The 26281-nt window shown below is 40.9% G+C and overlaps 3 protein-coding genes across 5 annotated transcripts in view; 2 read left to right on the top strand and 1 right to left on the bottom strand.

Annotated features, from left to right (window-relative positions):
• Nucleotides 1–267: 267 nt before the first annotated feature.
• On the bottom strand, nt 268–11364 carry cpap (centrosome assembly and centriole elongation protein). Of its 2 annotated transcripts, none has more exons than XM_026144060.1 (19): nt 11225–11364; nt 10330–10754; nt 9263–9389; nt 8932–9144; nt 8270–8414; nt 8072–8177; nt 7121–7861; nt 5975–6803; nt 5602–5734; nt 5219–5384; nt 4859–4990; nt 4602–4724; nt 4254–4353; nt 3504–3646; nt 3156–3245; nt 2710–2850; nt 2094–2178; nt 1310–1430; nt 268–907 (listed from the first exon to the last, which is right to left on the bottom strand). In XM_026144060.1, the coding sequence occupies exons 2-19, from the start codon at nt 10711–10713 to the stop codon at nt 715–717; spliced, it is 3972 nt and encodes a 1323-aa protein (XP_025999845.1). In that variant the 5' UTR covers nt 10714–10754; nt 11225–11364; the 3' UTR covers nt 268–714. The 2 variants fall into 2 exon arrangements, with proteins under 2 accessions (XP_025999845.1, XP_025999846.1); XM_026144061.1 differs by lacking the exon at nt 11225–11364 and adding an exon at nt 10889–11121.
• Nucleotides 11365–11810: 446 nt separating this feature from the next.
• Nucleotides 11811–23208, top strand: ttf2 (transcription termination factor, RNA polymerase II). Its single transcript, XM_026145666.1, has 23 exons — nt 11811–11900; nt 12110–12215; nt 12506–12592; nt 12743–12812; nt 13335–14201; nt 14633–14753; nt 15033–15215; nt 15323–15480; nt 16207–16288; nt 16471–16596; nt 16711–16861; nt 17426–17531; nt 17715–17899; nt 18440–18593; nt 18781–18872; nt 19124–19209; nt 19439–19581; nt 19703–19882; nt 20258–20316; nt 20437–20590; nt 22115–22197; nt 22540–22614; nt 22771–23208. The coding sequence occupies exons 1-23, from the start codon at nt 11873–11875 to the stop codon at nt 22913–22915; spliced, it is 3441 nt and encodes a 1146-aa protein (XP_026001451.1). The 5' UTR covers nt 11811–11872; the 3' UTR covers nt 22916–23208.
• A 989-nt stretch (nt 23209–24197) lies between these two features.
• The window catches only part of mphosph8 (M-phase phosphoprotein 8), a 28370-nt gene continuing 26286 nt past the window's right edge, over nt 24198–26281 (top strand). Inside the window, exon 1 of one of the 2 annotated variants that reach the window (XM_026144356.1) lies at nt 24198–24504. In XM_026144356.1, coding sequence (XP_026000141.1) covers nt 24403–24504 — 102 coding nt within the window. In that variant the 5' untranslated portion in view covers nt 24198–24402. The remainder of the gene's footprint in view (nt 24505–26281) is intronic. The other variant, XM_026144358.1, reaches the window with a different exon arrangement.

The raw sequence follows: 26281 nt of genomic DNA, 5'->3' as shown, positions 1-26281 counted from the left end.
AATTGCAAAAAAAAACAAAAACATAAAAATAATAAAAATTACAGACATAATCTGTTGGTGAACACTTTTGGCCATGAACAAGCTGACTGGGTGGTTACTTTGAACAAACCCAGAGGGTCAAGTCAAAACATTGTTGGACTTGCTGAATTATTAAAAAGTATCCCAGATTTTTGTGCAAAAGAAGGTCCTGTTAGGAATCATTGTGAATCTAAGACTGAGGTGTATTGTGTTGCATTCCTTTTGTCTCCTCTATAACGCCAAGTCTACTCAGTGTGTTAAACCGGCATTTATTTATTGGTCTGTTTTTCATTTTTACACCCATGGGTAGTGCTTGTTGAGCCTGTGCCACTGCCAGTTGTGCTTTAGTGGGTGGGCTTAAAACCACTGGCACAAAAGTGTGTCACATAACTCTATTTGCTACATATAGACAGAAGTATTTAAAAACAACAACAAGCTGATTTGTGAATCTCAGAAGCAAGGAGTGTCAACTCAAGAATATCAAAGCAGGTTGAACTGTTGATTATGTCACATCGTTAAAACAAAATGTCCAAAGCTCACCTGTATCTGTTATCACATGTGAAGAAAATAAATAAAGACAAAGCACCAAATTCTCCAGACATCCTTCTCTGATGTCCTGGATTTTTTTCACAGTTTGAACAATAGCTGCAATAATAAAAATGCTTCAAGTTTCAGTCACTGAGATTCACCACCTTTCTACACCTTGGTGTCCAGGATGACGTTTCCATCTTTGTCTTTGATCCTGAGCCGCCCGGTGGGGTAGCGGGTTTCTTGCCTCCCATCTGCGTAGACGGTCTTCACTGTGCCATCTGGATACTCTCGCCTCTTGTACTCTGCTGTGTGGATCTCCTTCTGGCCTGTGTTAAAAAGGATCTCTTTGGTGCCGTCCCTGAGAGAAACGGCATGTATAGATGCCCAGTTAGTCTTGAGTGGTGGTAATACTCAATTTCTTTAACCACTAGTCAGTTGTTTGATGTATTAACACATAATAGACTGAAAATTGTAGCACCACCTGTTATCATCACTCTTTAATGAAGTATTTGCTATTTCCTTCTCCAACATTCACAATATCTGACTTTCCCATATGATGGAAAAATTAGTCTTATTTTCTACTAGCTGTCTTTTTTTTTTTTTTTCCTTGTCATTTTAAATATACCACTCATGGGGCCCAGTGCAGAAGTGGAAAGGGGTACGGAAGTCCTACAAAAATTAAGTTATGAGTACATGTCTGGTAAGGGATATTGTGCAAAAAAAACATTTTGTTATAAAGGTAAATATAAGGTCGACTTACGAGTTAACCTGGATGATGGTCCCGTCTGTCAGTACGCTCTCCTCCCTGCCATTAGGGAAAAGGTTCTTTACTGTCTGGTCTGGGAAGGTGATTTCCTTACGGCCGTCGGGAAAATGCTTTTCTGAAGCAGGAATAAAAATTAATGTAGAATATGAGTTGGTACACATGTCCAAAGTCCACAAGACAAGCATGAGAAAGGAAGTTCCTTTCCTACACTTACCTCGTGGACTTTTACTCCTAAGTACTGTTGTGTTAAAATTACTTTATTTTATCCTTCTTCTTACAGTAAAGTGAATATCTGACTTTTGTAGTACTAACAATTTTCTTTGATGGGACAGAAAAGCCAATTTGCTTCCAACAGTGCATTTCAAGATTGCTACTTTGGAGAACTCATGATGCAGTAAACCAGGTGTGGGGAACTCCAGGCCTCGAGGGCCGGTGTCCTGCAGGTTTTAGATGTGTCCTTGATCCAACACAGGTGATTCAAATGGCTAAATTACCTCCTCAACATGTCTCGAAGTTCTCCAGAGGCCTGGTGATTAACTAATCATTTGATTCAGGTGTGGTGACCCAGGGTGAGATCTAAAACCTGCAGGACACCGACCCTTGAGGCCTGGAGTTCCCCACCCAACCAATTTCTGACGCAGATCTTGTTTATCACTCCTGTTATATCATTTTAGAATTACTCTGCACTCAGATGAGATGGGAATATTACCTCACTAATGCAAAAAGCTCAGCAGCTTTTGTCTCCTGGCAATTTCACTGCTTCATCATCTGCTCTCACCTGTTTGGTTGTTGGCGAAGTGCAGCACCTCCATGCCATCTGGGTAGGTGATGTGTGTTGTCTGGGTTTCAGCATAGTAGTAGACCTGAGCACAAGGGGCAGCACCATTAGTTATCAACAAGTAAGATAAAGAGAAGAACCATGCAAAGGTCTGTGTAGCTCTTTCTCTGGTTCTGTGATTCGGGAAGGCTAACGGATTCAAAAGGCCTCCCCGGTCTGTCTGCCTGCATCACTTTGTTTGTCCTGATCTCGTTTATTTCTCAATTTTGAATCTGTCAGATGTTTTCATATCTTCACGTTGATTCCCTCTGAACAGCTGTTCTACTCAATACGTCAGAATGAGTCTGCTAGACACCCCCTCCCTAAGGCTACGTTCACACTGAAAAATCAGATTTGATCAAAAAAATCGGATTTGAGCATTAAGACCTGCAGTGTGAACGTAGCCTGACACAGTGGTGTACGCCTGACAGAGCCACCCATCCCCTCCTTCCTCACATCCTGCCTTTAAGTAGGAGGAAACAGTCCAACATTTCTCCTCACACACAGCACATGTCCAGGAGACCAGCGTACATGTATTTACTGAAAATATGAGTATAAAGCAACGCAAGCATCTCACCACTCTTTGGTCGGCCGTGACTTGTTTAGTATCTCCGTTGAAGAAGATGACCTTGACCGTCAGTCCGTCTGCTGAAACCTCCTTCCTGGTCCCATTGGGGTAAACTATGAGACGATCACCGCTGACCAAAACCTTCTCTAACTGGAAACATCAGGACAGCTCCATCAACAGCCTCTACTGAATATCAACAATAAAAGCTAATGCTAATGTAAGTTTGAGGTTATTCCACAATGACTCAATTACTCACACTTAGTAGTGCAACCTTCCTGTTTAAATAACTCACTGTTGAAAACAGGGCCAAACTCAGCTGTATGTAACTGCTGCTACCACGATTATAAAGCAGACGCACTTCTTTAGAAAGCAAAATCAATTCTTCAGCACATCTCTTGTCTGGTGGCTCACATTAGTATTTAATATCAGGATGAATGTACATCTTATTTTCTCACCTTGCCATCAGGATGTGTGATAACCTCCCTGGTTGATTCGGTCTCTTCAGCCTTACTTAGCTCAAGTTCATTTGTCGGAGAATCAGTGTTCTGCAATACGAAGATTTTAAACATGAGGTCTGTGACAGAGCAGCACATACAGACAAGCTTGTTTTTGTTTTTTTTTAAACAAGACTTTAATTGTTCTGTCCCTGATGCAGAATCAGACTAATAAACATCTGACCTTTCAAATGTATCTTAAATTTGTGCCATAAACGTTGCCTCTTCCTCTATCTGGATGTCAGTAGGTGTTTTGCATCATTTACAGGAAACACTGCAGTGTTTGTATGACACTGATGATGCTCTTACTGGAGAGCAGTTGTATAAGTGTTCTTGGTTTGGTGAGTTCTCCTGGCTCCCGGCAGGTGCTGACCTCTCCTCTGACTTCCTGCTGGCTACGGAGGTGGAAGAGGAGCCTGGCCCTGCTGGCTTCCTCAGGCTGCTCTTTATTCCTGCAGAGAATAAAAATATGGACAATAAAGACTCGACCATTCGTGCTTTTCAAGGTGTTTATGAGAATCATTAATGATGATCATTGACAAAAACTCTAAAAATTCCTAAACTTTTACTCTGAGCCAATCCCAGGCTTTTTTGGATGATTAAAATCTATTAATATGGGAAAATTAGCTATTTACAAACCCAGCAGACACAAACATCAATGATTTGGAGTCTGTTTGTGTCCACCTGGCAAATTTAGGTCTAATCACGCTATTAATCCTGTTCTAGTCTCAACTTGAAACAGACATAAAATCTCTCAATATACACATGTCAAATACTCCAATACGTCCACCAGCTACTACGTGCACTGGGTCTGTAGGCCTGCTCTAGCTCAAACTGACATTATAAAAGCTAATAGAGTTAACCACACTACTTATGCTGAGCTGAAAGATGGAAAAAAAAGGTGAGGTTTGTTTGTTTTTTGGCTCAGAGTTGCTAAAGATGACTTATCGCCAGACAACCTCAGCTTCCAAAGTTTTTCTTGAAATGGCTTTGGACACTTATTTGTACAGTTATTTTGAAAGATTAAAAAAACCCTTCCATGGAAACTCTTGACTGTACCTGCAGCACCCTGACTGCCGTCTCTGGAGTTCCCTCTAGTGGCTGGAGCAGAGCTGACATGTGGAGGGCTGCTGTCACTTCCTCTGGAGTCGAGAGGACTCTGGAAACAAAGTGTGATTTTGCAGTTACTCAGCAATGTCGAAATTGGAGAAGAATAATTAGAGTTCCTGCACAGCTAAAGCTCTGAAGACTGCCAAAGCACTGATGATAGTAAAAAAAACAAAATGAAGTGTTTTGGGGCTATAACTTCTCCCATGTTTTCCTCTGCATGTTGATATAAGGTATTTAGTTCAGAACACGGGGTCATCATTTTTAGATAACAATAACAGACTTTATAAATGAGCTTACAGCAAATTTAACTCCTTTGGTCACAGGTGGCGTATTGCTCTCAAACATTCTGGGACTTTCCTTCTCAGCAGCCGCAGGGTTTTTCTTCCAGGCACTCAGACGGAGCTTCTCTAGCACGTGGATCTTCAATTCAAAGACAAACAGGAAGACGCAGGGTTCAGTTTTCAGCCTTCACCCACTCTTTACAATCCAGATAAACGGTGCATTTTAAAGCTACGCGTGTGTAACCAGAGAAAACGTTAGGGGGGGTCAGGCACCTCATCACGCAGTGAACTGTTCTCTTGTCTGAGGGAGTCGATCTGTTGGCGCAGGCGGCTTTGTGTGGAGGACCAGCGACTCTCCCTTCTCTTCAGCTCCTCCTGCAGGGAGCTCAGCTGCTGCTTCAACTCCTGATGTGAGAAGCAAAGGGAGAATAAAGGCAGACACATAAATATCTTCTTCTCAAAACCTTTTTTTAAGCATTAATACCATCACCAAACAATAAGATTTGATATCCTTTATTTAATTATGTTTGAATTTAATTGCTCCACAGTCATGTTTTGATTACTCCTGTATTGCTTTTTTACACATTGAGCACATATTCATGTGGTTATTTTGCGCGTCATGTCCACGCTCACCTGGATCTCTTCTCGTTCCTTCTTATCAGGAATAGCTCTGGCCGCTGACACGTGCTTCTCAAACAATTTGCGCTCCTTCTGCAGCTTCCTCGTCTCCTCTTTCTTGTACTCCTCAAACTTGGCCATCTCCTCTGCTCTCATCTGCTCAAACTCCAAACGCTCTGACCTACAGCACAAACAGCAAAGTACAAACGTGCATTACATGAGGAAGGAGAGGAATAACACATTTTATGAAATTATTTCTCCCAAAAGAAAACAGAGCTGGATTTAACACTGAAGAGGTTACTTCCAAATACCAGATGCAGTGTCTTTATATTTTTATTAAGTTTTTACACTTGCATTCACTCCTTACTGAATTGCTTATGCAAAGAAGACCATATCACCTGAGAGTTTCCTGTTTTTTCTCGTTCTCCTGTCTGAGTTTGGTGAGCGCAACGTTCTCCTTCCTAAATCTCTCAATCTCAATCTCCAGCTCAGCCAGTCTCTCCCTGAGCTGTCTCGACTGGACCTGCTGGCCTGAGGGCAACAACATGCATACACAACTGATAAATAATAAAACCACACACTGAGGAATGTGTGGTTTTTAACTGGCTTTACTATCAATTTTTCATTTAATAAACACATGAACTCATGTAGCTGCAGGGTTATAACACAAAATCAGAGTTGCTGATATTTTGTACTGTAATAAGTTTATTAACATTCAATCAACATTAATTCTACTAATGCAATAATAAACAAAGAAAGTATTTGTCTAACCTGTGTCCTCCTCTGGCTTTTTGGACTCAACAGAAGCAGCTGGAGGAAGAGGGAGTGGTGCACTCTGGGCTTTTGGCTTCAGGGAGGGGAATAACTTTGTCATGAGCTGGGAGGCCGGAGGATGATCAGGCTCCAGACTGACTGAACCGATACCTGTGGCCTTCCCCAGCTCCACACCTTTGCTCACAGCCACTTTCCTCAACAAAGTTTTCTGTGGGGGAGAAATTTCTCTGGCTGTCGGCTTGGAAATCGGGCTGAGCTCTTTGCTTTCATCGGCTGTGCCGATGGCAGTGTCCTCCAGGTCGTTCCATGTGTCGTCGTCATCAAACACGACTCTCCCCTGCTCGCCGTCTTTGCCCTCTATCAGAGTGGAGTCCTCGCTATTGCTGTGGACACTCTTACTCTCCACATCATTCTCTTCAGCCACATCTGAAGACGAGTCCCTGAAACTATCCTCATCTTCATACGACCGCTTGTCATATGGTGGGTTAATAGGTGCAGGGAAGCAGAGAGAACTTTTGACCACTTTGTCATCTCCACATTCAGAGCGGCTGCAGGGTGTCGTGTCAGAGATGTCATGTTTGTCCTCTCTCTCAATGCCCTGTGTCTCCTTAATGCTCTCTTTGTTCTCTAGTATATCATTTCTTGTCTTTACAAATGCTTCTGAGTTCAAAGAGTTGCTTTCACATGCTAAGCCACCTGTGTTCCCAACACTATTGCACCTCTGAAATGCACCTTTAGGAGGTGATTTAATGGGAGTTGAAGAGAGGCGTCGCTGGTGGAGCCCCTTTACAGTCTGCAGCTGTCGTTGTTGATCCATCTGAAGAACCTGCAAGCAATGAGCAGAGTATTCGTTTTTTGGGGAGAGAGGGGTTATTGTCTACATAACACACGGCTAACAGTAAAGTCCTGGAGAAAGGCAACCCAATCTGGTAATTTCTTTAGAAATTCAATAGTAGATTTTAACCACTTAAAGGCAGCAGAAATACTGAATCCCAACAACCAGAAACAACACAAACAAGGAAACAGAGACGCTATCAAAACAAAAAACTGTGTGACAAAAAATTGTAACACTAGGCATCGAAACTTTTGAGCATTTGAAGTGCTGAATTAAAGCGTGATGAGTTTGAGAGTGAAATAGAGCACCTTCATGACAAAGGAGGAGTTAGATGAGAAGGACAGCTCTTCAGCCGCTTGCTCCAGCAGCTCAAACTCTCCCAGCTCCATGCTCTCCAGCTGTCGGTCACACTCCCATCGCTGGAGCTTCTTCTGAAAAGACAACTCAAAGGAATCCTGTATAACTGGGTCTCCTCCTTTAGAAACCCCTCCTGCTTCTGCTGATTCCACTTTTGAACCACAGCTTTTTTCATTTTCAGCCGTCCCTGCCTGTCCTAACTTCCCGCCCTGTTTGGTTGTAGGACATGGCTGAATGTTGAGACACGGGACTTTCACGGCCTGAACCGGCAGAACTTTCCCCAACTGATGTTTGGCTGGTCTGCCACCTGGATCAGTTTGGACAGACTCTGGTCCTGTTGTGTTCTGTCTCTGATGACTACCTAAAACCTTTGTCCGTGCTACTTTAGTCACTGCTCGCGTATCGTGAGGAGGTGAACTGAGTCCCTTCAACCGGTTCTCCTTGTTGAGTGTAGCAGTTTTACGCTGGACAGGAAGCCGTGGGGCACTGTTTGCGGCTCCTTTCTGAATATATGCGGGCTCCGAGTTGCTGCGAGAGATTACTCTGGCTTGAGGCGGTGGTGGTCTGGAGTCCTTTACATCCGTTTTTTGGAACATAGCTTTCCGATTATTTGTAAATCTCGAAAGGCCCTCTCCTCGCTTCAAAAAGGCTCTCTTAGGAAGGGCTTGCGCAGCGTTGGCTCCATCTTGACTCTGTTCAAGGAATAGGACAAGATTTGAATTCAATGTAAATTGGAATCTTTTAGTTTTTCCAGTTAAATAGAGTATTTTATTGCAAAATACAGACAGGCTCCATTTGTGCAGACATTACATTCCTATATCAGGTTGTCACCTGCAGAATGCAAAACTCAAATGAATGGTTCATTATTGATACTTTTCAGCACTCGTGACACATCCTCTGACCTGTTGTTGCTGGGCAGACTTTAGCCGCTGCTCCTCCAGCTTCAGCTGCTCCTCCAGCAGCTCTTCAAATGTCTGCTTTTGACCACCAATACCTGGCCTTATAGGTCTGAGGAGGCAAACAAAACCCTACTCAAACACTGATCTGTCGAGACAGTCTGATGTTAATACTACATAAATACAAGACTATGTAATATTTACCTGTCATGAAAGATTTTGTCTTCTGTTCTGCTGTCATCTTCAGTCCTTGCCACAGCATTATGTTGCATCAACATGTCGTCTTCCTCAGAAAAACAGCTCGCATTGACACTGTGCTCCTCCTCATCCTCTCTGGAGTCCAGTGAACCTAAAAAAACAAAGCGGTTAACCATGAAAACATGTGGACCATGTGATGAAAGACAGGGCAGTTCTATAGAAAACAAATACCAAGAAACTGTGCAAGTGTCTTACTCTAAACCAGGGATGTCAAACTTGTTTTACATCATAGGAGACATACAGCCCGCTTTGATCTTAAGTAAACTGAAAGAGTGAAACTATATGACAGATATTTAAAATTAGAGAAAATATTTTGGAAATTTATAGCCCAGACTATCCTGTAGTAATAAAATATCATGTCTAATTTATTCTTTACTGTGGACCACCTGCAAAAAAAAAAAAAGAAAACGCATTTCTATGGTAGATAGTGTCATTTAATTGTTTATCTATTAGTTACCAACTTTTGTGGTGGTGGTAACTTTCTATGTACTCCTTCACATTTCACACATGTGAAGCTGTGCAGTGGGCCGGTTTGGAGTCTTTGGTCAGTCGATTCTGGACCCTGGGCCTTACATTTGAAACTTACATTTAAAATAAATATATCTTACCCTCTTCCTCATGGTCACCCTCCTCAGATGCTTGACCTTTGGGTGGCTGCTCGTGTCTGACAACTAGTGAAAGTTGCTGTTCTGGTTGACGGCCGATCGTAGAGCCCTGTGGGACTCTACGGTGATTTGTATCAGGACTGTATGAGCGCTGTGTGTAACATGACCTGTGGAGCGTGTCCTCAACCCACTCTGGTCCAGACATTTCTGAACTCTCTGTAAGATGGGTTATCATCACTTCAGTTTATAAAGCAGGATAAATACATGCACACCACATTCACCCTGAACGCAAAATGATCACTTTGCAGTTGTTCATGTAATTTCACTCTCTGACCTCCTGTGCAGTGCTCGGATCCATTCAGAGTTCCCAGTAACTTCTGCTGCTCTTCCTGGAGATGAAGCAGCTCCTCCAGCTGATGAGCTTTTAGCTGCTCCTGCATGTGCTGCTGCCATTTCTTTAACTGCACATACATATTACATTCAATTCTAATTAGATATGGTGTAGCTAATATATATGGTATATATGGTAAATGGCCTGTATTTGTATAGCGCTTTACTTGGTCCCTATGGACCCCAAAGCGCTTTACACTACATTCAGTCATCCACCCGTTCACACACTGGTGATGGCAGCTACATTGTAGCCACAGCCGCCCTGGGGCATACTGACAGAGGCGAGGCTGCCGAACACTGGCACCACCGGGCCCTCTGACCACCACCAGTAGGCAACGGGTGAAGTGTCTTGCCCAAGGACACAACGACCGAGACTGTTGGAGCCGGGGCTCGAACCGCCAACCTTCCGATTACCAGACGAACTGCCAACTCGATCGCCACAATATATGGTATCTGTGTTTTTCAGATGGTTTAAGCTACACTTAACATAGATGTTTCTGAGTAGTTTCAGCTCAGTGTCAATTCACATGCGCTGCACATACTGCCAGTTGACATATAGTCTAAGTGTTTAATTGCATCTGTGTCCCAGCCAACATAATTGCCTTAGGGAAAATTCTATTAATAGCAGAGAAACGTAAAGGAGTGTGTGTGATGGAGGTGCATTAAGTATACAGGAAGCAGTGATGTAATCAACAATGAAGTCCACGCAGGGCCCAAAATTTGCATATATTAGGAGATTAAAGTGGGATTAAAGTGTCCAAATGTTTTTACATTATTAATAAATGAATTACAGGTTCATTTTTTTCTGCTTTGTCTCACCCCTGTATCAGTAAACCAGTAAAACTAAAGATCCTCCCAGTATCTGTGTCATTTATGTTAGGTATTGAAAGTCCATCTCCTCAGATGCACAGCAGCAGGGCGAGTCACATATGCCAAATTTTATACTTTTAACAACTTGATTGTCTCAAGTTACAGGACAAAACAGCTTCTGAAAAGCACCGATGTCCATACCTGTTCAAGCTTCATCATAAGGGGCAGATCCTGTGATTTGCTTGCCATCTCGTCCAAAGTGTCCAGCTGTCCATCTGCAATTCTCGTTGGAACAGAGTTTAGACCGTTCACCGGCCTGTCAGACTCAGTCATCTCTCCTCCTGCTGCCCGTCTAAATGCATCCACACCCAGGCAGCTGCTGTCTGTAGAAGCGGGCAACGGGGCAAAATCGGAAGCGAAGGAATCGTCTGGCAACATGGGCGAAGATCCCACGGCAGAGGTGTGGCCCAAGGGTCCAGCCAAATCCGGAGAGGGACTGAGGATCACTCCGGCTCTGGTGCTACTTGGCATCCACCGGGCCAAGAAGTCTGCCTGGGAGTACTGAAGGCCAGCTGGAGATGACATGATGGCCGCGATGTGGCAGGCAGGATAGTCTAATCCGGGATCTAAGCGAAAGATTATGGTGACAGGTTAAGAGTTAATCACGCCACAAATAAACACCATCCAACATCCTATAGCTGACGCCCAGGTCCAATAAAACCATATATAGAGACGTTATATATAAAAAAAAAGACATTGCCTTTTTAATACGAGATTGGTTTCCGTTCTGGTTGCTACATAGAAGCCGTATAGTCAGTTCCAGATATTTGGTTACGAACAATCATCTTAACACTGTCTATTAAAAAACATAGGAGAGAATGGTGGCATTTATGACATGTGGCTCACGTGGAATGTGGAAGTGCTCTTTTCATTTTTGTCAAATGTCGCTTTATTTAAAAGGCTTGGCTTCCTCATCCACACTCTCCCGTTATTAGCAGGATGCATTTTATTTATTTCATAAAACCTTTTCCCGGATGTTACACCGTAGTGACGACACTACAACATTACCAAGCATCACAAAACACATCGACATTACCTGTTACTCAGGAGAAAAGCAGGTTTACTGTGATGAAATCGGGCCTTATACAAAGGCAACAAACAAAAAATTCGAAGCCTGCCGCCATAACAAAACAAAGCCCGCGAGACCAAAAAAACCCAACGATGAAGTTGTTGTTGCATTGTGGGTAACGTAGTCTTACATCACGCTAGTACTAACTGTTTTTTAATGTCTTTTCATTTCATAGAAATGATAAATAATGCTTTTTATATACAAAACATACGTTTTTTTTTAAACTGAAAAGCAGCTTCTGCATACATGTAAAAAAAAATCTTTTTACGGAACAGGTTTACGGAAGTTCTCGGAACTAGCTTATATCATATCCGGTTAAAAGTTAAATATATTGCACAATAAGAGTCATCAAGCAAATTCAATTTGGTGTTTGTTGAGTTTGCTTTCTTTAATATTGTTATATATTCAATAGTTATTGGTATTTGATGTTAATACATTATTATATATTATTTCTTTGTCCATCATAATACAATTTTGCTAAATAACTCGGACCTTGACTTTTATACTGACGTTTGAAGAGCGGATGTGTTATCCGAGAGCTGCGATTGGTCTATACAAAATACAGCTCTTCCCTTCACGTTCTAGTAACTGAAACTGAACTAATGTGTTGATAAAATGGAAAAGGTTGTATGTAGTATCCACGGTAAGTGGTAATCGGTCAGTGGTGATTAATTATGTGTTATAAAATGCTAAACTGGATATTGTGTTTGGTTTAAAGAGGTTATATTTGTGTTTTTATCCTGAGATAAAGGTTTGCTGCTTACATAGTTTAATAATTAGTTTAACCATCGGTTTAAATATTCTGCACTTCGAGTTTTTACGTGTTTCTAAAAAGAGACCTTTTTGTCACAGGTGGTGTGTGTATGTTAAAAACCGGATTAAAAGATGGACCAAATAAAGGCAAGAGCTTCTACGTCTGCGTTGACAAGCAAGGATGTGATTTTAGTCAACAAACCAGGTATTCCCACGATGACAATAGGCCACTCTACTGTATTTTCAGACCTGAAGCAGTCATTGTCACTGTGTTTGAACCAAATAATAATCTCTTGACTATTCCTTGACTATATCCTTACATTGCTTTTGTTCCATTCATCTCAGTAGCCAACTTTACTATACTCATTGGCTCTCTCCAAACATCTGAGGTTAAAAGTGTTGGTTATTCAGTGACATATTGTTAAAGTTATTGATAAACAAATGTGTGTGTTGCACAAATATTTGTTTTATTGACATGAATTATCATGTCTCTAGCATTTCACCATCACACTGCCTCCATCATGAAGATTCAATGGTGGAACTCCAGGCTCTCAACTACAGTCAGCAACAGCAGGGCTATAGGTGTGTGTGTGTGTGTGTGTGTGTGTGTGTGTGTGTGTGTGTGTGTGTGAGAAAGAAATCTGAAATCGCATGCTTATACACAGCTTATATGACTAGAAACCAGGTCGGTTAGACTGTGTATTTAACTGCAAATTCCTTCTCGTTTTCCAGGTTGTTCTACCGATGTGCTGTAGGTAAAAAAGCAGGCCAGAGGTGGTGTGGAAATGTACCCTGGACTGCAGTAAGTGCTGTCACAGACTTCCCAACACACACTTGTTTTTTTATATACATTCAATATCTGTATCACCAACGGTTTCTGGCCATCGCATTGAGATATTAATTAAAGATAGTTATTAGTTATTAAAAATGCGGTTAATTAAAGTTTTAAGTTATTATTCTCACTACTCCACTAATAATTAAACTTGTACAAATTAGTCAGTTCATTGGTCAGTCACTCAAAACAAAAGTAATCCTTACCTCTTTTGTATTTGTTTTTCTTTTGTTGTTTTTTCTTTAATGCTGTAACTGTAAATTTTTTACGGTTTTCCTGGCGTACACATTGATTAATACATTTATTATGTAAACAATCATAAGTTGCAGCCTTAAATAGGATGTAGCTAAATGGTATGAACAAGTATTTTTCCTATTCTGAACTATTTACTCTTTTTAAACACCACATTAGGGATTAGTTGTTATTAGACACCTTTCTGTAAATCTCTATGATACATTTTTTTTTAAAGTGTGTTGTTTTCCATGATTGCAGCCAGAAACAGAAAAGAGAAGCCCTCTGTCTGACACACAGCTACAGCCCTCATGTCTTCCACCTGTACGAAACCCCTTTAAGGCACCAAGCCAGACAGACAAGGACTCTGGGTGGAGAAAGTTGCACAACAATAGACATGAAGAGAGAGAAGCAAGTCACAAGGCTGAAGGAAGAGCAAATTACCAGAAAGAAAATGAAAGGCAACAAGGTGCAGGAGTGGAAGAAAAGGCAGATGATAAGCACAGGTCGTCGGATACTTACCGGGGTAAACAACTTCCACCGGGGATGAAGTTAAAAAAGAGAGTTTCAGATGAGGAGAACAACAGTCCCAAAGAAAACAGTGTTGAAAAAAGAACCGAGAAGATTCAAGACACACCCGAGCAGAACCGCATCAAGCAAGGAGAAGCAGAAAAGGGCATTTCTTCCTCCAACGTCAAGACTGTTCATTCTGAGTCATCAAACAAACATCAACTCAAAACAATCAATCAAACTGCACCAGTTTCTCACAGGAACTTGACTCAGCAACCATCTGATGCTGAAACCTCTCAGGTGAAAGAAACCAAACAAATACTAGAAAACAGCAGCTGCACCCATGCATCCAGAGACTCTGACAGCAGCAGGAGCCCCATACCTGACAATCCAACTCAGCCAGAGTCCAGTCAGCCCAACAGTCCCGAAAACGATGATGATGATGATGTGGTACTGGTGTCGGTGAAGCCTGCTCCGCAAAAGACTCCTCCTGTTTCTACTGTCCAAAAGACACTGACCAACTTCCCAGGATTCCAGCCAGCTTCTAACATCAAAAAGCCGGTGGAAAACCCCAAAGGGCTGCAGAACCTGCTCACCGTTCAGCTCCAGCAGAAAAAGGTGTCTGCATTAAGAAATCTGTTAATTAACCGCCCTGATATACTCATATCAGTCACTCCTAGCCGGCGTTTCCCAAAACACCGAAGAATATTTGTAGTACTTGTAATTATATCATAGTAAATAATCTGCAAGCTCTCAGAATGTGCTTTTCTCTTTAAATGTTAAAGTTGCCACTGTTAGCTACACTAGCTGACAGAGTAGGCTGAGGTAGCTGTTAAGTACAGTTTAGTTCACAAGTCCAGCAATGTGATTTATGATTAGGCTGATATCTAATTGGCTGGTATTAGCTAACTGCTAATCCTTCAGTTTCAGCATATATAACAGCCCATAAATTACACACTCCAATACTGTATACATCACAACAACAAATACTACAGAGCAGCTGGTTAGTTTAATACTCAGGCTTATGAGAGCTCTTTGTCTTCACTCAGGCCACTCTATCTTCAGTAAACTTGGAGGCGCTACCAGATAAAGGAGAGAGGCTGAGGACACAGGTTAAAGAGCTGGAGGAAGCCCTGGAGTCACTGAGCCTCACTGCTGCTTCTCAGCCTGGTAGGAGTCACACTGCACATGAGAAATAATAGAATAGTGTTTTCAGATGGTTTATTCAAGTGCTTTTTAGTTATTCCACTATGTACCTCAGCTATACTCCCAGTTAAGCCCTTATGCTTACACGGGCAAAACCTTGAGGGACTTTTTTGTCTTAGTAAGCGCTGTGTAATTTGATGTTCTTTGATTTTCTTTCTGTCAAACAAACGTGCAGGTGAAAGTGTAATAATAAAACCAACAAGGTTTTTTAGATTTGGCTGGATGTCTGTGTCTCCCTTTCAGAGTCTGAGGAAGCGTGTAGCAGCACTGATTCTGGTTTCAGCACCACTCAGATGAATCCATTCAGCCGGCAGGGCGGGACCATCCTGCTCCCTGCTCCTCCAGCCCCGGGCCTGCACCATCATCAGGCCTCTGGTGGCTCTCTGGAGCTCCAGCTGAGCCAGGGATACTCTCAGATGTATGGAGGTATGCCATATGGGAAAGAGAAACACTTCTATAAAATGTGTAATTTTTTTTTTTTTTTAACTTGAAATAAATATAGATTGCTAATCATTCATCCTTAATGTTTCCAGCATACCCACAGGCACAGACATTTTATGGGGGTAGAATGACCAACGACCGTCTTCTGGCGGTGAAAAATGCCACCTGTGAGGCCATCGACCATCTCCACAAGTCCCTGGAGTCCTGTCCTGATGCCGAGGCTGAGGCCCCTGATCCCAAGGGTATCAAGGTGTTACACACTGCTTCACTCACTACTGTGGCAAAAAAAAAATCTGACAACAACGACTACATTTTCACAAAAACTTCAAAAATAAAGGAAACTCATAGCAGCACTCAGATATTCTGACTGATTACACAAGGCTTAGTGCTCGGCTCTGTCAGTAAATAGTTACATTTAGAATTTTTAAGCTGTTGTGATATAGAAGATAGTGGATGACAGACAACTCTTAGCAGGAGAGGTTGAAATCTTACACGAATAGTTTCACCGAAAAGCATCATCCAAAATTTCAAGATATGAAAGCCCACTTTTAAATTCATCTATCGGCAATTTTTACATGACACTCAGCGCAGGCGAGCGCCATCTTTACTCTGATTTGACTGCTCAGACTGAGGCTGCACTGCATAAAAAATACCTGGTGTCTGACTGAGTACCATTTATTTACTCTCATTTTGAGGATGGTTTTCTGCTTCTAGTATTGCAGCCACATTTTAAGGTCAGCCTTAGAAATATAGCTTCCGATTGTAGCTCATAGTTTTACATTATTATGCTCTAAGAAATTGCATCTGAATGTAATCTTTATGTGTCCATATATTTTAATTAATTTTCATTTTTGCGTCACAACATTTTCTTTTATTGACAAAACTGTCACAATTTAGAATGGTACAGCCTTTATTTCCTCTTTTGATTGGACGATGATGTTAGGCTAAGATTGCTGCATTGTGATTGGTTGCTCAGGTGCCTCTCCTGCCCCATCAGAGGAGAGCTTTGGCCTGGTTGCTCTGGAGAGAAACGCAGAGTCCTTGTGGAGGAATACTGGGTGAGTGTTTTTGGAAATAAGCCCGTGGGGTCTGTTTGTTACATTTAATTTGCTATTCTATGTACAGAAATGGTCTCCTCAGGCCAGTCAGTTTGCTCACATGACAAAGAGAGGAACACCTCGCTTCTTACCATTTCTTCATCTTTTTTCTAGTACATCTCATTTGTATTCTTTTCAATCAGCGGATGACATGGGTCTGGGGAAGACCTTGACCATGATTTCTCTCATACTGGCCATGAAGATGAAAGCAAAAAAGGACAAGGAGGAGATGGAAGAGAAGAAGAAGGATAGCTGGTTATCCAAAACTGGTAACAAGAACCTTTTGTCATTGACTCAGTGGATCAAATAAAATCTAGTTAAATAAAATTATACAGTTCTTCCTGGTTTTTTTTTTAGCTATTTCCTTGTTTTTTTGTGTCCAGACTGCATCCCTGTGTTGTCTAAGGGCACTCTTATCATCTGCCCTGCCTCCCTGGTGCACCACTGGAAGAAGGAGATTGACAGACATGTCAAGACGGGCAAGTTGACGGTGTACCTGTACCACGGCCCGAACCGTGAGAGAAGTGCCAGAGCGTAAGAAAGCTGCAAACTTTGTCACACACACATTGCTGTTTATTTCTCCGCTCTGCCTTTATCTCAGTTTGTAATGGTGCAGTCGCATCTTATTCTTTGAGGAGCCACACAAAGTTCCTGCAGTGACAGTTGACCTTTTTTACCTTTGTGCCAAACAATTACATATTAAAATGTTGGTATTAGAGGTCATAGTAAAGCACTGTAGGAACAAGAATGTCCTGCAAATGTTTCATAAAGAGAAAGCTTGGAAAAGCCAAAACTCAGTACAGTCGTAAACATGAGTAAAGCAGACAAAAAGGAGCTCCGCTGTCATAACTGTCGTTATTTTTGCAAAGCACACCTCTCGGGAAAACATGCTTTCACAGACAAAATGAAATGATGCACACGGGGGAATTGATTTGTGTACTGTAAATGTTTGATCTTGTGTTTGTGCAAAGTAGTGGAGAGCAGCTCTGTCATTGTTTCTTTGACATGTCAAAGATCTTCATTACAGCTGTTCTTTTCCCATTTGAAGGACATTTGAGTCACAAAAACTAAATACAGTGTTGTGCATGTGTCCACCAGACTGGCAGATTACGATGTGGTGGTGACTACCTACAGCCTAGTGTCCAAGGAGATCCCGGTCCAAAAAGAAGAGGCCGATAAACCCAACACGGATAAGGACGATGTGGTAAATACTACATATACGACCGGAACCAAAGCCTTCAGTGTTAACACTGAAGATGCTGGCAGCAGCACTAAAAAGGAAAATACTGTTTTCGTGATTTCTTACTAAGATAAGAGCAGTGTTGGAAACATCACTTTCAGCAAAATGAAATAACTTACAAACACACTTCCCATTATTTTTCTTCAGCGTCCAGGCTCAGCTCCTCTCCTGCGAGTGTCCTGGGCCCGCATAATTCTGGATGAAGCCCACAGCATCAAAAACCCAAAAGTGCAGACCTCCATGGCTGTCTGTCAGCTGAGGGCCGGAGCCCGTTGGGCTGTCACTGGTACACCCATTCAGAACAACCTGCTGGACATGTACTCGCTGCTCAAGTAAGACAACAGCACAGTGAATACAAGTTTCTAACCCATCCTGTGTTTTGTTAGCCTGCTGCACATGTGTGGTCCGTTTTTAATATTTGGGACAGTTTTTAAGTATTTTCATAATATGGTGCAGACTGACGAGATAATACGCCTGTTTTTAATAAGTTACATATAAATCATGAAGTCTGGAATATTTGATCACACAGTTGAGCTTCTTAAATAACTAAAACAACGTCTGACAAATCCTCTTCTAACCTTGGCTTGTGTATTTCAGCTGTGTGACATGGATGTTTTATACTTGAAGATAAAAACATGCAAAGGATACACCAGTGCATCCTCGATTACAGCTCCTCTGGAAAGGCTCCTTTCTCCTCTGTCCTCCAGATACAGTTTTCAGTCTGGAGGACTGAGCTTAATATTTGTTTCACAAGCAGAAGGATGTAGGACAGAGGAGACGAGGAAGCACAAATGAAATGAACACATTAGGAATAATAAATGTATTTCATGAATGAGATCCTGTTCTTTCACTGCGTTCCTCTGTCTTTTCAGGTTTCTGCGTTGTTCTCCGTTCGACGAGTACAAACTGTGGAAAGCTCAGGTGGACAACGGCTCCAAGAGAGGCAGAGAGCGACTCAACATCCTGACCAGGACTCTGCTGCTCCGACGAACCAAAGACCAACGGGACAGCACAGGCCAACCACTGGTAGAGAGACACACACACAGACTCCATGAACATCTGTCTTTATGGTAGCACATCAGGAAATACACTCACTATTAGGAGTTTGCCACCATTAAATTAAAAAACATAAACAAGCAAAGTATCTTTTAGCTTCTGGGAGTGTATGTTTAATTACAAAATATAACCAGAAACTAAAGCAGTTTTGTTTCAGGTGTCTCTTCCTGATCGGACTTCCGAGGTGCATCGACTCAAACTTTCTGAGGATGAGCAGGCTGTGTATGATGTGTTATTTGCCCAGTCCAGGTAAAAGTCTATCTTTTCAGAAAGACATGAACCTTTGTGAAATGCAAAGGCAGAGTTACAGTTAGGGGTTTAATTAACATTTTTAAAGCCCAAGACGTTCTGTTTGTATTGTTCATTTCACTATTTTATTTCCTGCATTTTCATCTTTGTTTTTTATTTGGACATCTTGATGTTTTTACCTTTTTGAGGGTTGTGAAACTAGGAATTAAGTCAATTATAAAAAGTCAATTATATATTTTTCTCTCCTCCAGATCTACTCTGCAGAGCTACCTAAAGCAACATGAAGGAAATGATGTGAAGAAAGGAAGCACTTCCAGTTCTAATCCCTTTGAGAAAGGTGAGGCCTCACCAATAAATAAACTTAATCTGAGCAAAGGTTGTTTTGCAGTCACGATTGCATATTATTATACGAGGTGCATAATTACATTTGCGTGTAGAAAACAACAGAAATTAAACTGGAAGCTGGGACGGCACTTTTGCCTTAAGTCAAACTCTTTTAGCAATCAGTGTTTGCTAGTAGCAGTAATGGTGATTTAAAATAGTGTTCACTCTCTCTGTCTCTCCAGTGGCCCAGGAGTTTGGTTTGTCCCAGGCTGATCCTGCTCTGTCGAGCTCCCAGCAGGCTAAGCAGGTGTCCAGCACCGTCCACATCCTGTCCTTGCTGCTGCGCCTCCGACAATGTTGCTGTCACCTCTCACTTCTTAAGAAGGTACACACTTTCACGTGCTGTCATAAGGCTTTCCAGCAATGTCTATAATTTAAAAAGACACACATAATGATACAAACTGAATACTGCACACACCTATTTCACACCTGTCTCCTGTGCTTAGACTCTGGACTCATCGGAGCTGCAGGGTGATGGGATCGTCTTATCTCTGGAGGAGCAGCTCAATGCTCTGTCGCTCTCCTCCAGCCCCTCGCCATCTGGCCCTGATCCCAAAGACTCTGTGGCCCTCAATGGCACACGCTTCCCCTCGCAGCTGTTTGAGGGCACCAGCAGGAGCACCAAGGTGGGCAATAGATCAGCACACTAACATCACAGTTACTGGCAGAATGTGAAAATGTGTGCTGCTGTCTGATATAGAAGGTGAAATAAGATCAGGGTATGATTGTTTTTGTTGATCAAAAGTCACAATAAAGTCACCAATGAAGTCACTGGGTGTGGATTGTTTGCCCTCAGTTGGAGCCTTTGGATCTTTCCCACACAGATTCAGCTCTAAATCGTGATTTGACATGATTGTTTTCATGCTAAATGTTTTAAAATTCATAGCTGACCATTTGTCTTTGTTAGAGGCAGGGAAAATGCACAATGTATGTGATAAGAGCGCATGGTGGTCCAGTTCAAAGTCTGTTAGTTAGTATTAAAAGATCAATTTTCCTTCTAGATCTCTGCTATCATCTCTGAACTGAAGGCGATCAGAGAGAAGAGTAATGATCACAAAAGGTAAAACATTACACATCACAATAATTCAGAGTTCATGTCTTTTTTTTCACAATTAATAACAATTTTCATGTTACCTTCTCATATGTGGTCTTCATGGCGTGTCTCGCCCTTATTGTCCAGTGTGATCGTGTCCCAGTGGACCAGCATGCTCCAAATTGTAGCAGTTCATCTGCAGCTGATGGGGTTAACGTACAGCGTCATCGACGGGACCGTCAACCCTAAACGCCGCATGGACCTGGTGGAAGAATTCAACACTAACCCAAAGGGACCACAGGTAAATGTCTCTATTTTTGTCAAATGGAGCATGTCTGAATGAAGCCGACTGGGGGGGTTGAAGGTTTTTTTTGCATTTATCACATTCCTGGTGAACCCCACTCTCTCCCTTCCCTGTTCCGGTCCACTTCTCAGCTAATCACCTTTCGAACGACTTACATCATCATACACGTCGAGCAATGTGAAGTTTAGATTTTGGAGAACTGCACAGGAGCATGTTTAGACCTCCTCCCTGTAGATAATTACCTTCACAAAGAGACACAGCCGCAGGAGCATAAATTAAGCATAATGAGGCGGCACAATGGTTTCCATACTTCTAACCAACAGGTGGCAGTAATGCACCAAGTAAAGGAGTTGACATGAATGAAAACGATGTAGAATTTAAGATGTTCATAATCTTAATGAGGATTAATCCATTCTGCACATTTAACAGAGTTTCACTAATAAACGTATTCAACTTTTATAAAAAATAAAAACAACTTTTATACAACGAGCTGCAAGGAAAATCCACATGGCATTTTTTACATCAAGAGCAGAGGACCTATATTTAAAATGATAAAATTATCACACCAGTAAGATATCAATGGGAGCTTTAAATATTGGAATGAAATTGGTACCACTTTCTACCGCTCAATCTAAATAAGATTTTGAAATACAAAAGACTCAAATTTACAACAATAAGACAACAACAACAATAAGAAACTTGTTTTATTTATTCTGACGTCCGGCCAGCGAAAATACATTAAAATAATCTAAGCTGGAGGAAGACTCTGGGATCTTCCATTACAGACGACGATTAGCAGAATATCTACCTGTTAAGATATTTTATAACCCCTAAATTAAACTGTGTACAGATAGGAGAAACAAGAACAGATGGACTTTTCTTTCTGTACGATTTATTTATGTAGCACTGCGAGCAACTTATCCGTAAAAGACAAATGCTTATTAAGAAGATTGCTTGCACAGCCAATGGGATAGCAATAACCCGTAAATGATTAAAACATGAACCCCTAATTAAGAATGACTGGATGGCACAGTGAGCAATATCAAAGACATGAAGAGATTTTCTTTATCTTTAAGCTAAAAAACTTATCAGTTTACAAAAAACTGTGAAAACACTGATGCACTATGTAAAACAGCAATAGTGGCTTCTTCTTTTTTTTTTACTCTTTTTTTTTTTTTGTACTTGCACTGATAATCTGTGCATAAATGTAAGGCCAACTGTTCCTGTTTTTGTAATGTTTGCTCCATTTGTGAAGAATGCAGTTAAATAAAAAGTAAACAACAATAAATTATATGTTATAAACAGAAATTGCTGCAACACTGAAATGTAAATAATAATAGTAGTAATAATAATAATGATGATGATGGGACTTCTAGATTAGCTGTGATCATTATACCAAGTGTGCTATGCAGCTGAGAACTAAGCTTGAAGTGATAATGATGAAAATGAGTGTAATCAAACTGTTTTGTTGCACAGCTCTAAATGTATAGTGCTGCCTAATTGTTCTGGTTTTTGCTTCAGGTGATGCTGGTTTCTCTTTGTGCCGGGGGGGTTGGACTGAATCTGATCGGTGGGAATCACCTGTTCCTCATTGACATGCACTGGTGAGAGCCACATTGTCATTCAAAGAGCTGGAAAAGTATCACTTCTGTTGTTTGCCGTTCGCCGTTTAATGTAGCAAGCTGCATTTGAAATATATCTGTTGTGCAAATAATTTTTTCAATATTTTATCCTCTCTAATTTAATTTGTATCCTCTAAAGTATCTTGTGCCTTCACATTTCGCATTATAAGGAATGGCAAAGGACAATTTAAAGGCAGTTATAAACAAACATGTGCAGACGTCACACAATGCATTCTGCAGTTTTGCAGAGATTATGTTATTCCAAACTTAAGAAACATTTCTGTAAGGTAGAAGAAAGTTGTTTCAATTTTAACCCTTCAACAGGAACCCAGCTTTGGAGGATCAGGCCTGTGACCGCATCTATAGAGTGGGACAATATAAAGACGTCACCATCCACAGGTGACGCATCAGCTTCTAACTGAATCTCCACAAAATTTCTAGTTTGCATCTTTATTTTTAAGTTTTACTAAGCATGTAATGGTAACAATGATGTGTAAACTGCGTTTCTTTGTGCTAATAGTTTGTGTGTGTGTGTCTATGTGGCATTGTCAATAGGTTTGTGTGTGAAAACACAGTGGAGGAGAAAATTTCCACACTGCAGACAAAGAAGAAGGAGCTGGCACAGAATGTGCTGTCGGGAACCGGAAACACCCTCTCCAAACTCTCTCTGGCAGATCTCAAGATCATTTTTGGAGTCTGAATAAAGAGCTGTACCAGCTGACCAACAGCTATTCAGACATGCATTGTGTGAATGTATTAGGTTGTAACTTTAGAAAATGTTGAAATAACAATAATAATAACAACAACAACAACAACAATGGGGTAATGCATTACTTTAAAAGTACCATGTTATTTGTTACACCAAGGCTAAGAATTTTCCTCCAAACACTGAGCCATAACTGAGATGTTTAGATTAGTTACACTAAACAAAATATGTGGGCTTTTTCTAAAACTCTTTTTTGGGTTTGTTTTTGTTTGGGGGGTGGGGTTGTTAGTTTTTATTTGTATTCTTTCTTTTCTTTTTTTTTTTCTTTTTTTTTGGACTGTTTAAACAGATGGTCAAATGCCACAGCTGACACACAGCTGGACAGTATTTGAAACATATGTGTGTACACATACATTTAAACAGTTTCTTACTATATTTTGTAAAATTACATAATATTTTCCTCCATGTATTTTTGGTCTTCTGTTTCTTCCACCTGATTTATTTCTTTATACTTATATAAAGAAATACATTATATCATCATTATTATTATTATTATTATTGTTATTAATAATAATACTATTATCATCATAATTTTATACTAGTATTGCTGTATTTGTGTTGTTTGTGATGTAATGTTACAATAAATTTAGGTGATTAAAGTTATTAGAAGTGACTTCTGTTTTAGGCAGTAAACTGAAACGATTATTTAATTTTCTAAAGCTGCTTAAAGTTTACTCAGTTGAAAAACATGTTGCTAATATTGTGGCTTTTAAGGCATTTCAATATTGCACTTGTGATTATTAAAATATTATACATTGAAGACTAAAAACATGAGTGGATGACGTGTTTTTTTGTTTTGTTCTGTGCAGGAAGATGTGTGCTATATTTAAATATGTATAATTAGTTAGCAGACCGTCTGTTTTCACCAGGCAACGTGTTTTCAACGCTCGCAAATCACTGACTTTTGATGCCTTTAGTACATTTCGAACTTTTGGGCGTCATCGCCCGAAATAACAGAACAATAAAGAGAAAATTTAAAAATATATATGTTGTTAAAATTATTGTTATTCTTTAAACTTGTAGCAGGGCATAAAAGTCAGAAGTTATGGAAAGCAATGAAATAGTTGTTTGTTGGTTTTAAATCACTTTAGCGTATTATAGCGTAATATATTGTTTCGATTAAAATTAATTATCGCCAAATCGCCTTTTTTTAGTACATCAGCAAAAATAAAATGTTTTATTTTTTGTAAATACTATTTTGGAGTGATACGTTCGACGATTAAGAGCAGCATTTGAACGCCTCTCGTGACTGCGGGCGGTAACTGCCTTGCGTTCAGCGCAGCCCTCTCAGAGCTGCAGAGCTAGTGCAGTCTGTAGTACCACTAGGTACGGCAGCGTCCTACCTCTGTCAACACGGCGGCCTTTTCGAGTGCAAAACCCAAAACAGGCAGATTTTAGGAAACCAACACTACCACACAGCCATGGCGGCTGAAACCGACAAGGTAGAGCCCGCGGACAGCGAACAAGATGAGGAAGAAGACGTGTACGAAGTGGAAAAGATCATTGACATGCGGGTGGAAGAGGTAAAAATAGCTAAGTGCTACGTAGCCGCCTGGCTAGCTTTGCAAACATGGCTGGCATTTCTTTCAGTCCACTTTCACGAGGCATAGCCCACCAACAACGGTGGAAAGACCCTTTGTGTTAGCAGAATCGCGTTTCTGCGGTGCATTTACATGCACAAAATTGCTTGTGTGTTACTTTGTTACATGCGTTTTCTGGTTTTAGTCGTGGGTCGCTGTTCCTCCATACATAGCATCTTTTCCAAGCACAACTTGTCCCATGATGTCCGCTCGGCTCTCCCCTGCTGAGGCCAAGGACGGACCCGTTGCAGGCTTTCACATATTTTCATCGTATTTTGCTAGCTGCAGGGCTACATCGGCTAAATCCCCGAATAATGCAGGACTCGCAGCGTGTGAGAAGATTGGTGGGATTTGCTGTTTGTTAACACTGAATTTACTTATACCAGGTAATAATGGGTGAGCCCTGTGACCGCTGCATTTCTAACTGTATAAAGTAGCGGACAAACATGCTTTAGACCCGTGCACAAACACAGATGACCCCAGCAGCTAACATTAGCTACATTTGCTATCTTTCTTGCTTTTTACCTTTTCTTTTTAAGATTGCCGTGAAGCACATGTAATGTCCGTGGTATTAACTTTGGGGGGGGGGGGGGGTTCCTTTGAGTATCAGGTCTCGTTACAAAGGTTAAATTGCACTCTTTTTAAAGACAGCTATAAATGAATTTGGTTGAATAGCACCAAAAGAAGGGAGAAATCAATATTCATAGTAGAGCAGCGAGACAGTACAGGCTTGATTACTGACCAGTAGAGCTGGGCGATATGAGATTTTTTTCATATCACGATATGTTTTTTTCATTTCAGGCGATAACGATATCTATCACGATATAAGCCAAATAACTATATTTGTAAGATTTAAATGTGTTGTTGCTCACAAGTAAAATGTGAAATAATCAGCAGCTTGTTTTTATTTAAATATTTATTTCCCATAATAAGTTCAACAGGGTAGATGTACTTAAGGAACATGAGACTTTTTCAGATAAATAAAGGCAAATATTACAAACTACACAAAAGGCAGCCGCTAAAGCGTTTAAGTTTCAAAACAGAACAAACGAAACAGACTAAATTGTCAATTCCACTTAGAAACAAAATATTAATTCTAAAAATAAATCTTAGTTTGTTTTACAGAAGAACAGACAAAACTGACTAACTTTTGTCAATATCAAATAAACTGAGAACTAAAAGGAAATTCTCAATCTCTCCTTGTTGTATAGCTTAGCTTTTCAAACAGTTTTAACAGTTACTTTAGTCTGACAAAAGCCGAATGACGAATTAGCGCTTCCAGTCAGAGACTGAGGCTACGTCCACACGTACACGGGTATTTTTGAAAACGGAGATTTTCCGTTTTCGTTTTAAAAAATAATCCCGTCCACACATAAAGGCAGAAATGAAGGAAAACGCTGCTATGAACATGCCAAAGCAGCAGGTGGCGCTAGATTCCTAACCGTGCAGAAATGTTGGCCAATCAGAAGTCTAGAAGCCTCGGTGGGAAAAAGTAAACAAAGCTGGGGCATAGAAGCAGAACCGAGTCGTATGTGTGGAGGGACAGTAACTGTGTGTATATGTAAGCATTTAAACACTGCAGAGAGTAGAATTAACAGTATTGTAGAAATTCATTTCACCGAAACAATAACGTGGCGCACAGTGTGACGCATGCACCAGTTTATTGTATTTCCAGACTTGCTTTCGGCACAATTTACAGTGCGGCTACTCTATTTTTTGT

Source organism: Astatotilapia calliptera, chromosome 16 (genome assembly GCF_900246225.1).
Source record: "Astatotilapia calliptera chromosome 16, fAstCal1.2, whole genome shotgun sequence".
NCBI classification, from domain to species: Eukaryota; Metazoa; Chordata; class Actinopteri; order Cichliformes; family Cichlidae; genus Astatotilapia; species Astatotilapia calliptera.
Note: the sequence above shows the minus strand (reverse complement) of the source record. Positions and strands in the feature narration are given on the sequence as shown.

Bases quoted from the DNA above. Each gene is read 5' to 3' on its own strand.
- ttf2 (XM_026145666.1), top strand. From the start codon at position 11,873: ATGGAAAAGGTTGTATGTAGTATCCACG. The intron at 16,862-17,425 runs GTAAGAAAGCTG...TGTGTCCACCAG, and splicing joins CGTGAGAGAAGTGCCAGAGC to ACTGGCAGATTACGATGTGG. The intron at 18,594-18,780 runs GTAGAGAGACAC...GTTTTGTTTCAG, and splicing joins ACAGCACAGGCCAACCACTG to GTGTCTCTTCCTGATCGGAC.
- cpap (XM_026144060.1), bottom strand. From the start codon at position 10,713: ATGTCATCTCCAGCTGGCCTTCAGTACTCCCAGGCAGACTTCTTGGCC. The intron at 5,385-5,601 runs GTGATATGGTCT...TTTGTGCTGTAG, and splicing joins AAAAAACAGGAAACTCTCAG to GTCAGAGCGTTTGGAGTTTG. The intron at 3,246-3,503 runs GTAAGAGCATCA...TTCGTATTGCAG, and splicing joins ACTTATACAACTGCTCTCCA to AACACTGATTCTCCGACAAA.